The following is a 12,260-nucleotide window of genomic DNA, read 5'->3' as shown; positions in this document are numbered from 1 at the left end:
GATGGTGGTGGTAGTAGTGGTAATGATGGTGGTGGAAATAGTGGTAATGATGATGGTGGTGGTAGTAGTGGTAATGATGGTGGTGGTGGTAGTAGTGGTAATGATGATGGTGGTGGTAGTAGTGGTAATGATGATGGTGGTGGTAGTAGTGGTAATGATGATGGTGGTGGTAGTAGTGGTAATGATGATGGTGGTGGTAGTAGTGGTAATGATGATGGTGGTGGTAGTAGTGGTAATGATGGTGGTGGTGGTGGTAGTGGTAATGATGATGGTGGTAGTTGTGGTAATGATGATGGTGGTGGTGGTAGTGGTAATGATGATGGTGGTGGTAGTAGTGGTAATGATGGTGGTGGTGGTAGTAGTGGTAATGATGATGGTGGTGGTAGTAGTGGTAATGATGATGGTGGTGGTAATAGTGGTAATGATGGTGGTGGTGGTGGTAGTACTGATGTAATGATGATGGTGGTGGTAGTAGTGGTAATGATGATGGTGGATGTAGTAGTGGTAATGATGATGGTGGTGGTGGTAGTAGTGGTAATGATGGTGGTGGTGGTAGTAGTGGTAATGATGATGGTGGTGGTGGTAGTAGTAGTGGTAATGATGGTGGTGGTGGTAGTAGTATTGGTAATGATGGTGGTGGTGGTAGTAGTAGTGGTAATGATGGTGGTGGTGGTGGTATTAGTGGTAATGATGGTGGTGGTGGTAGTAGAGGTAATGATGGTGGTGGTGGTAGTAGTGGTAATGATGGTGGTGGTGGTGGTAGTAGTGGTAATGATGGTGGTGGTGGTAGTAGTAGGATGTTAATGTTGTCATGTTCTCAGAATGTAAGATGTTAATGTTGCCATGTACTCCGTTCTTCCCTCTACACCACCATGACCATCCCGGTACTCCGTTCTTCCCGCTACACCACCGTGACCAGCCCGTTACTCCGTTCTTCCCTCTACACCACCGTGACCATCCCGTTACTCCAATCTTCCCTCTACACCACCGTGACCATCCCGGTACTCCGTTCTTCTCGCTACACCACCATGACCATCCCGGTACTCCGTTCTTCCCTCTACACCACCGTGACCATCCCGGTACCCCGTTCTTCTCGCTACACCACTGTGACCATCCCGGTACTCCGTTCTTCTCGCTACACCACCGTGACCATCCCGGTACTTCGTTCTTCCCGCTACACCACCGTGACCATCCCGGTACACCGTTCTTCCCTCTACACCACCGTGACCATCCCGGTACTCCGTTCTTCCCGCTACACCACCGTGACCATCCCGTTACTCCGTTCTTCCCGCTACACCACCGTGACCATCCCGGTATTCCGTTCTTCCCGCTACACCACCGTGACCATCCCGGTATTCCGTTCTTCCCGCTACACCACTGTGACCATCCCGGTATTCCGTTCTTCCCGCTACACCACTGTGACCAGCCCGGTATTCCGTTCTTCCCGCTACACCACTGTGACCAGCCCGGTATTCCGTTCTTCCCGCTACACCACTGTGACCATCCCGGTACTTCGTTCTTCCCGCTACACCACTGTGACCATCCCGGTGCCCTGTTCTTCCCGCTACACCACTGTGACCAGCCCGGTATTCCGTTCTTCCCGCTACACCACTGTGACCATCCCGGTACCCTGTTCTTCCCGCTACACCACTGTGACCAGCCCGGTATTCCGTTCTTCCCGCTACACCACTGTGACCAGCCCGGTATTCCGTTCTTCCCGCTACACCACTGTGACCATCCCGGTACTTCGTTCTTCCCGCTACAGCACTGTGACCATCCCGGTACTCCGTTCTTCCCGCTACACCACCGTGACCATCCCGTTACTCCGTTCTTCCCGCTACACCACCGTGACCATCCCGGTACGCCGTTCTTCCCGCTACACCACCATGACCATCCCGTTACTCCGTTCTTCCCTCTACACCACCGTGACCATCCCGGTACTCCGTTCTTCCCGCTACACCACTGTGACCATCCCGGTACTCCGTTCTTCCCGCTACACCACTGTGACCATCCCGGTACTCCGTTCTTCTCGCTACACCACTGTGACCATCCCGGAACACCATTCTTCCCGCTACACCACTGTGACCAGCCCGGTATTCCGTTCTTCCCGCTACACCACTGTGACCATCCCGGTACTCCGTTCTTCCCGCTACACCTCTGTGACCATCCCGGTACTTCGTTCTTCCCGCTACACCATTGACCTGTTTTAATGATTCTCCTGAATCACTATGATCAATACAATATTTTATTGAGTAGAGATGACATTTTCTTCAAATGTGCATTCTGCTTGTTTCTTACACCTATCAAGTTGTTTCAGAATTCCACAAGTGCCTAGGAGGGAGGGGTTAGGGTGTCTTCAGGACAGGGCCTAACTATATTGGGGAGGAGGGGCTAGGGTTTCTTCAGGACAGGGCCTATCTATACTGGGGAGGAGGGGATAGGGTTTCTTCAGGACAGGGCCTAACTATATTGGGGAGGAGGGGCTAGGGTTTCTTCAGGACAGGGCCTATCTATACTGGGGAGGGGGGGATAGGGTTTCTTCAGGACAGGGCCTAAATATATTGGGGAGGAGGGGCTAGGGTTTCTTCAGGACAGGGCCTATCTATACTGGGGAGGAGGGGATAGGGTTTCTTCAGGACAGGTCCTATCTATACTGGGGAGGAGGGGCTAGGGTTTCTTCAGGACAGGGCCTAACTATATTGGGGAGGAGGGGCTAGGGTTTCTTCAGGACAGGGCCTATCTATACTGGGGAGGAGGGGATAGGGTTTCTTCAGGACAGGGCCTAACTATATTGGAGAGGAGGGGCTAGGGTTTCTTCAGGACAGGGCCTATCTATACTAGGGAGGAGGGGCTAGGGTTTCTTCAGGACAGGGCCTATCTATACTAGGGAGGAGGGGCTAGGGTTTCTTCAGGACAGGGCCTAACTATACTGGGGAGGAGGGGTTAGGGTTTCTTCAGGACATGGCCTAACTATACTGGGGAGGAGGGGCTAGGGTTTCTTCTGGACAGGGCCTATCTATACTGGGGAGGAGGGGCTAGGGTTTCTTCAGGACAGGGCCTAACTATACTGGGGAGGAGGGGCTAGGGTTTCTTCAGGACAGGGCCTAACTATACCTGGGAGGAGGGGATAGGGTTTCCTCTGGACAGGGCCTAACTATACTAGGGAGGAGGGGATAGGGTTTCCTCTGGACAGGGCCTATCTATACTGGGGAGGAGGGGATAGGGTTTCCTCTGGACAGGGCCTATCTATACTGGGGAGGAGGGGCTAGGGTTTCTTCAGGACAGGGCCTAACTATACTGGGGAGGAGGGGCTAGGGTGTCTTCAGGACAGGGCCTATCTATACTGGGGAGGAGGGGCTAGGGTTTCTTCAGGATTGGGCCTAACTATTCTGGGGAGGAGGGGCTAGGGTTTCTTCAAGACATGGCCTAACTATACTGGGGAGGAGGGGCTAGGGTTTCTTCAGGACAGGGCCTAACTATACTCGGGAGGAGGGGCTAGGGTTTCTTCTGGACAGGGCCTATCTATACTGGGGAGGAGGGGCTAGGGTTTCTTCAGGACAGGGCCTATCTATACTTGGGAGGAGGGGCTAGGGTTTCTTCAGGACAGGACCTATCTATACTGGGGAGGAGGGGCTAGGGTTTCTTCAGGACAGGGCCTAACTATACTGGGGAGGAGGGGCTAGGGTTTCTTCTGGACAGGGCCTATCTATACTGGGGAGGAGGGGCTAGGGTTTCTTCTGGACAGGGCCTATCTATACTGGGGAGGAGGGGCTAGGGTTTCTTCAGGACAGGGCCTAACTATACTAGGGAGGAGGGGCTAGGGTTTCTTCTGGACAGGGCCTATCTATACTGGGGAGGAGGGGCTAGGGTTTCTTCAGGACAGGGCCTAACTATACCTGGGAGGAGGGGATAGGGTTTCCTCTGGACAGGGCCTAACTATACTGGGGAGGAGGGGATAGGGTTTCCTCTGGACAGGGCCTATCTATACTGGGGAGGAGGGGATAGGGTTTCCTCTGGACAGGGCCTATCTATACTGGGGAGGAGGGGCTAGGGTTTCTTCAGGACAGGGCCTAACTATACTGGGGAGGAGGGGCTAGGGTGTCTTCAGGACAGGGCCTATCTATACTGGGGAGGAGGGGCTAGGGTTTCTTCAGGATTGGGCCTAACTATTCTGGGGAGGAAGGGCTAGGGTTTCTTCAAGACATGGCCTAACTATACTGGGGAGGAGGGGCTAGGGTTTCTTCAGGACAGGGCCTAACTATACTAGGGAGGAGGGGCTAGGGTTTCTTCTGGACAGGGCCTATCTATACTGGGGAGGAGGGGCTAGGGTTTCTTCAGGACAGGGCCTATCTATACTGGGGAGGAGGGGCTAGGGTTTCTTCAGGACAGGACCTATCTATACTGGGGAGGAGGGGCTAGGGTTTCTTCAGGACAGGGCCTAACTATACTGGGGAGGAGGGGCTAGGGTTTCTTCTGGACAGGGCCTATCTATACTGGGGAGGAGGGGCTAGGGTTTCTTCTGGACAGGGCCTATCTATACTGGGGAGGAGGGGCTAGGGTTTCTTCAGGACAGGGCCTAACTATACTAGGGAGGAGGGGCTAGGGTTTCTTCTGGACAGGGCCTATCTATACTGGGGAGGAGGGGCTAGGGTTTCTTCAGGACAGGGACTAACTATACCTGGGAGGAGGGGATAGGGTTTCCTCTGGACAGGGCCTAACTATACTGGGGAGGAGGGGATAGGGTTTCCTCTGGACAGGGCCTATCTATACTGGGGAGGAGGGGATAGGGTTTCCTCTGGACAGGGCCTATCTATACTGGGGAGGAGGGGCTAGGGTTTCTTCTGGACAGGGCCTATCTATACTGGGGAGGAGGGGCTAGGGTTTCTTCAGGACAGGGACTAACTATACCTGGGAGGAGGGGATAGGGTTTCCTCTGGACAGGGCCTAACTATACTGGGGAGGAGGGGATAGGGTTTCCTCTGGACAGGGCCTATCTATACTGGGGAGGAGGGGATAGGGTTTCCTCTGGACAGGGCCTATCTATACTGGGGAGGAGGGGCTAGGGTTTCTTCAGGACAGGTCCTATCTATACTGGGGAGGAGGGGCTAGGGTTTCTTCAGGACAGGGCCTATCTATACTGGGGAGGAGGGGATAGGGGTTATTCTGGACAGGGCCTAACTATACTGGGGAGGAGGGGCTAGGTTTTCTTCAGGACAGGGCCTAACTATACTAGGGAGGAGGGGCTACGGTTTCCTCTGGACAGGGCCTATCTATACTGGGGAGGAGGGGATAGGGTTTCCTTAGGACAGGGCCTAACTATACTGGGGAGGAGGGGCTAGGGTTTCTTCAGGACAGGGCCTAACTATACTGGGGAGGAGGGGCTAGGGTTTCCTCTGGACAGGGCCTAACTATACTGGGGAGGAGGGGCTAGGGTTTCTTCAGGACAGTGCCTATCTATACTGGGGAGGAGGGGATAGGGTTTCCTTAGGACAGGGCCTAACTATACTGGGGTGGAGGGGATAGGGTTTCTTCTGGACAGGGCCTAACTATACTGGGGAGGAGGGGCTAGGGTTTCTTCAGGACAGGGCCTATCTATACTGGGGAGGAGGGGATAGGGGTTATTCTGGACAGGGCCTAACTATACTGGGGAGGAGGGGCTAGGGTTTCTTCAGGACAGGGCCTAACTATACTAGGGAGGAGGGGCTACGGTTTCCTCTGGACAGGGCCTAACTATACTGGCGAGGAGGGGCTAGGGTTTCTTCAGGACAGGGCCTATCTATACTGGGGAGGAGGGGATAGGGTTTCCTCTGGACAGGGCCTATCTATACTGGGGAGGAGGGGCTAGGGTTTCTTCTGGACAGGGCCTATCTATACTGGGGAGGAGGGGCTAGGGTTTCTTCAGGACAGGGACTAACTATACCTGGGAGGAGGGGATAGGGTTTCCTCTGGACAGGGCCTAACTATACTGGGGAGGAGGGGATAGGGTTTCCTCTGGACAGGGCCTATCTATACTGGGGAGGAGGGGATAGGGTTTCCTCTGGACAGGGCCTAACTATACTGGGGAGGAGGGGCTAGGGTTTCTTCAGGACAGGTCCTATCTATACTGGGGAGGAGGGGCTAGGGTTTCTTCAGGACAGGGCCTATCTATACTGGGGAGGAGGGGATAGGGGTTATTCTGGACAGGGCCTAACTATACTGGGGAGGAGGGGCTAGGTTTTCTTCAGGACAGGGCCTAACTATACTAGGGAGGAGGGGCTACGGTTTCCTCTGGACAGGGCCTATCTATACTGGGGAGGAGGGGATAGGGTTTCCTTAGGACAGGGCCTAACTATACTGGGGAGGAGGGGCTAGGGTTTCTTCAGGACAGGGCCTAACTATACTGGGGAGGAGGGGCTAGGGTTTCCTCTGGACAGGGCCTAACTATACTGGGGAGGAGGGGCTAGGGTTTCTTCAGGACAGTGCCTATCTATACTGGGGAGGAGGGGATAGGGTTTCCTTAGGACAGGGCCTAACTATACTGGGGTGGAGGGGATAGGGTTTCTTCTGGACAGGGCCTAACTATACTGGGGAGGAGGGGCTAGGGTTTCTTCAGGACAGGGCCTATCTATACTGGGGAGGAGGGGATAGGGGTTATTCTGGACAGGGCCTAACTATACTGGGGAGGAGGGGCTAGGGTTTCTTCAGGACAGGGCCTAACTATACTAGGGAGGAGGGGCTACGGTTTCCTCTGGACAGGGCCTAACTATACTGGCGAGGAGGGGCTAGGGTTTCTTCAGGACAGGGCCTATCTATACTGGGGAGGAGGGGCTAGGGTTTCCTCTGGACAGGGCCTATCTATACTGGGGAGGAGGGGCTAGGGTTTCTTCAGGACAGGGCCTAACTATACTAGGGAGGAGGGGCTAGGGTTTCCTCTGGACAGGGCCTATCTATACTGGGGAGGAGGGGCTAGGGTTTCTTCAGGACAGGGCCTAACTATGCTAGGGAGGAGGGGCTAGGGTTTCTTCTGGACAGGGCCTATCTATACTGGGGAGGAGGGGCTAGGGTTTCTTCAGGACAGGGCCTATCTATACTGGGGAGGAGGGGCTAGGGTTTCTTCAGGACAGGACCTATCTATACTGGGGAGGAGGGGCTAGGGTTTCTTCAGGACAGGGCCTATCTATACTGGGGAGGAGGGGATAGGGGTTATTCTGGACAGGGCCTAACTATACTGGGGAGGAGGGGCTAGGGTTTCTTCAGTACAGGGCCTAACTATACTAGGGAGGAGGGGCTACGGTTTCCTCTGGACAGGGCCTAACTATACTGGGGAGGAGGGGCTAGGGTTTCTTCAGGACAGGGCCTAACTATACTGGGGAGGAGGGGCTAGTGTTTCCTCTGGACAGGGCCTAACTATACTGGGGAGGAGGGGCTAGGGTTTCTTCAGGACAGGGCCTTTCTATACTGGGGAGGAGGGGATAGGGTTTCTTCAGGACAGGGCCTATCTATACTGGGGAGGAGGGGCTAGGGTTTCTTCAGGACAGGGCCTAACTATACTGGGGAGGAGGGGCTAGGGTTTCTTCAGGACAGGGCCTATCTATACTGGGGAGGAGGGGCTATGGTTTCTTCAGGACAGGGCCTAACTATACTGGGGAGGAGCGGCTAGGGTTTCTTCAGGACAGGGCCTAACTATACTGGGGAGGAGGGGCGAGGGTTTCTTCAGGACAGGGCCTATCTACACTGGGGAGGAGGGGCTAGGGTTTCTTCAGGACAGGTACTATCTATACTGGGGAGGAGGGGCTAGGGTTTCTTCAGGACAGGGCCTATCTATACTGGGGAGGAGGGGATAGGGTTTTTTCAGGACAGGGCCTAACTATACTGGGGAGGAGGGGCTAGGGTTTCCTCAGGACAGGGCCTATCTATACTGGGGAGGAGGGGCTAGGGTTTCTTCAGGACAGGGCCTATCTATACTGGGGAGGAGGGGCTAGGGTTTCTTCAGGACAGGGCCTATCTATACTGGGGAGGAGGGGCAAGGGTTTCCTCAGGACAGGGCCTAACTATACTGGGGAGGAGGGGATAGGGTTTCTTCTGGACAGGGCCTAACTATACTGGGGAGGAGGGGCTAGGGTTTCTTCAGGACAGGGCCTATCTATACTGGGGAGGAGTGGATAGGGGTTATTCTGGACAGGGCCTAACTATACTGGGGAGGAGGGGCTAGGGTTTCTTCAGGACAGGGCCTAACTATACTAGGGAGGAGGGGCTACGGTTTCCTCTGGACAGGGCCTAACTATACTGGGGAGGAGGGGCTAGGGTTTCTTCAGGACAGGGCCTAACTATACTGGGGAGGAGGGGCTAGGGTTTCCTCTGGACAGGGCCTAACTATACTGGGGAGGAGGGGCTCGGGTTTCTTCAGGACAGGGCCTATCTATACTGGGGAGGAGGGGCTAGGGTTTCTTCTGGACAGGGCCTATCTATACTGGGGAGGAGGGGCTAGGGTTTCTTCAGGACAGGGCCTAACTATACTGGGGAGGAGGGGCTAGGGTTTCTTCAGGACAGGGCCTAACTATACTGGGGAGGAGGGGCTAGGGTTTCTTCAGGACAGGGCCTATCTATACTGGGGAGGAGGGGCTAGGGTTTCTTCAGGACAGGGCCTAACTATACTGGGGAGGAGGGGCTAGGGTTTCCTCAGGACAGGGCCTATCTATACTGGGGAGGAGGGGCTAGGGTTTCTTCAGGACAGGGCCTATCTATACTGGGGAGGAGGGGCAAGGGTTTCCTCAGGACAGGGCCTAACTATACTGGGGAGGAGGGGATAGGGTTTCTTCTGGACAGGGCCTAACTATACTGGGGAGGAGGGGCTAGGGTTTCTTCAGGACAGGGCCTATCTATACTGGGGAGGAGTGGATAGGGGTTATTCTGGACAGGGCCTAACTATACTGGGGAGGAGGGGCTAGGGTTTCTTCAGGACAGGGCCTAACTATACTAGGGAGGAGGGGCTACGGTTTCCTCTGGACAGGGCCTAACTATACTGGGGAGGAGGGGCTAGGGTTTCTTCAGGACAGGGCCTAACTATACTGGGGAGGAGGGGCTAGGGTTTCCTCTGGACAGGGCCTAACTATACTGGGGAGGAGGGGCTCGGGTTTCTTCAGGACAGGGCCTATCTATACTGGGGAGGAGGGGCTAGGGTTTCTTCTGGACAGGGCCTATCTATACTGGGGAGGAGGGGCTAGGGTTTCTTCAGGACAGGGCCTAACTATACTGGGGAGGAGGGGCTAGGGTTTCTTCAGGACAGGGCCTAACTATACTGGGGAGGAGGGGCTAGGGTTTCTTCAGGACAGGGCCTATCTATACTGGGGAGGAGGGGCTAGGGTTTCTTCAGGACAGGGCCTAACTATACTGGGGAGGAGGGGCTAGGGTTTCCTCAGGACAGGGCCTATCTATACTGGGGAGGAGGGGCTAGGGTTTCTTCAGGACAGGGCCTATCTATACTGGGGAGGAGGGGCTAGGGTTTCTTCAGGACAGGGCCTATCTATACTGGGGAGGAGGGGCTAGGGTTTCCTCAGGACAGGGCCTAACTATACTGCCGAGGAGGGGATAGGGTTTCTTCTGGACAGGGCCTAACTATACTGGGGAGGAGGGGCTAGGGTTTCTTCAGGACAGGGCCTATCTAGACTGGGGAGGAGGGGATAGGGGTTATTCTGGACAGGGCCTAACTATACTGGGGAGGAGGGGCTAGGGTTTCTTCAGTACAGGGCCTAACTATACTAGGGAGGAGGGGCTACGGTTTCCTCTGGACAGGGCCTAACTATACTGGGGAGGAGGGGCTAGGGTTTCTTCAGGACAGGGCCTAACTATACTGGGGAGGAGGGGCTAGGGTTTCCTCTGGACAGGGCCTAACTATACTGGGGAGGAGGGGCTAGAGTTTCTTCAGGACAGGGCCTATCTATACTGGGGAGGAGGGGATAGGGTTTCTTCAGGACAGGGCCTATCTATACTGGGGAGGAGGGGCTAGGGTTTCTTCAGGGCAGGGCCTAACTATACTGGGGAGGAGGGGCTAGGGTTTCTTCAGGACAGGGCCTATCTATACTGGGGAGGAGGGGCTAGGGTTTCTTCAGGACAGGGCCTAACTATACTGGGGAGGAGCGGCTAGGGTTTCTTCAGGACAGGGCCTAACTATACTGGGGAGGAGGGGCTAGGGTTTCTTCAGGACAGGGCCTATTTATACTGGGGAGGAGGGGCTAGGGTTTCTTCAGGACAGGTCCTATCTATACTGGGGAGGAGGCGCTAGGGTTTCTTCAGGACAGGGCCTATCTATACTGGGGAGGAGGGGATAGGGTTTCTTCAGGACAGGGCCTAACTATACTGGGGAGGAGGGGCTAGGGTTTCTTCAGGACAGGGCCTATCTATACTGGGGAGGAGGGGCTAGGGTTTCTTCAGGACAGGGCCTATCTATACTGGGGAGGAGGGGCTAGGGTTTCTTCAGGACAGGGCCTAACTATACTGGGGAGGAGCGGCTAGGGTTTCTTCAGGACAGGGCCTAACTATACTGGGGAGGAGGGGCTAGGGTTTCTTCAGGACAGGGCCTATTTATACTGGGGAGGAGGGGCTAGGGTTTCTTCAGGACAGGTCCTATCTATACTGGGGAGGAGGCGCTAGGGTTTCTTCAGGACAGGGCCTATCTATACTGGGGAGGAGGGGATAGGGTTTCTTCAGGACAGGGCCTAACTATACTGGGGAGGAGGGGCTAGGGTTTCTTCAGGACAGGGCCTATCTATACTGGGGAGGAGGGGCTAGGGTTTCTTCAGGACAGGGCCTATCTATACTGGGGAGGAGGGGCTAGGGTTTCCTCAGGACAGGGCCTAACTATACTTGGGAGGAGGGGATAGGGTTTCTTCAGGACAGGGCCTTTCTATACTGGGGAGGAGGGGATAGGGGTTATTCTGGACAGGGCCTAACTATACTGGGGAGGAGGGGCTAGGGTTTCTTCAGGACAGGGCCTAACTATACTAGGGAGGAGGGGCTACGGTTTCCTCTGGACAGGGCCTAACTATACTGGGGAGGAGGGGCTAGGGTTTCTTCAGGACAGGGCCTATCTATACTGGGGAGGAGGGGCTAGGGTTTCCTCAGGACAGGGCCTAACTATACTTGGGAGGAGGGGATAGGGTTTCTTCAGGACAGGGCCTATCTATACTGGGGAGGAGGGGATAGGGGTTATTCTGGACAGGGCCTAACTATACTGGGGAGGAGGGGCTAGGGTTTCTTCAGGACAGGGCCTAACTATACTAGGGAGGAGGGGCTACGGTTTCCTCTGGACAGGGCCTAACTATACTGGGGAGGAGGGGCTAGGGTTTCTTCAGGACAGGGCCTAACTATACTGGGGAGGAGGGGCTAGGGTTTCCTCTGGACAGGGCCTAACTATACTGGGGAGGAGGGGCTAGGGTTTCTTCAGGACAGGGCCTATCTATACTGGGGAGGAGGGGATAGGGTTTCTTCAGGACAGGGCCTATCTATACTGGGGAGGAGGGGCTAGGGTTTCTTCAGGACAGGGCCTAACTATACTGGGGAGGAGGGGCTAGGGTTTCTTCAGGACAGGGCCTAACTATACTGGGGAGGAGGGGCTAGGGTTTCTTCAGGACAGGGCCTATCTATACTGGGGAGGAGGGGCTAGGGTTTCTTCAGGACAGGTCCTATCTATACTGGGGAGGAGGGGCTAGGGTTTCCTCTGGACAGGGCCTAACTATACTGGGGAGGAGGGGCTAGGGTTTCTTCAGGACAGGGCCTAACTATACTGGGGAGGAGGGGCTAGGGTTTCTTCAGGACAGGGCCTAACTATACTGGGGAGGAGGGGCTAGGGTTTCTTCAGGACAGGGCCTATCTATACTGGGGAGGAGGGGCTAGGGTTTCTTCAGGACAGGGCCTAATAAGCGTGTGCAGTGGTTTTGGTGTTCGTCATTGGTGCTGGTGGCCTGAGACTCTTTAGAGGAGTCAGCCTACGTTTACATTCTTAGCAATATATGTGAATGTCATTATGACATATTAATGTTCTCATTTAACGTGGCTAGAACATAAATATCTTGTATTCTTAGAGCATAGCAACCATGTTCTCTGTACGTTTGGTAGGATGTTGATGGAATTTGCTCCTATCTCACAGAAAACTGGCCACCGATGTTGTCGCAACGTCCCCATTGTCACGAGGTTGCCCTGTTGGATGAGGTTTATGACCCCCATAAACACCTTTCCCCCTTTTTCTCTCTCTACTCTACAGATTGGACTCTTGGAAAGTCCTT

The 12,260-nt window shown here is 54.8% G+C and overlaps 1 protein-coding gene across 1 annotated transcript; it reads left to right on the top strand.

The window, feature by feature from the left end:
- The first annotated feature begins 872 nt into the window (after positions 1-872).
- Positions 873-2,210, top strand: LOC139400151 (uncharacterized). The gene has a single exon (XM_071145180.1). The coding sequence runs from the start codon at positions 873-875 to the stop codon at positions 2,208-2,210; it is 1,338 nt and encodes a 445-aa protein (XP_071001281.1).
- Positions 2,211-12,260: the final 10,050 nt, after the last annotated feature.

The sequence above is a fragment of the Oncorhynchus clarkii genome, unplaced genomic scaffold (genome assembly GCF_045791955.1).
Source record: "Oncorhynchus clarkii lewisi isolate Uvic-CL-2024 unplaced genomic scaffold, UVic_Ocla_1.0 unplaced_contig_13770_pilon_pilon, whole genome shotgun sequence".
Classification (NCBI taxonomy): domain Eukaryota; kingdom Metazoa; phylum Chordata; class Actinopteri; order Salmoniformes; family Salmonidae; genus Oncorhynchus; species Oncorhynchus clarkii.
Note: the sequence above shows the minus strand (reverse complement) of the source record. Positions and strands in the feature narration are given on the sequence as shown.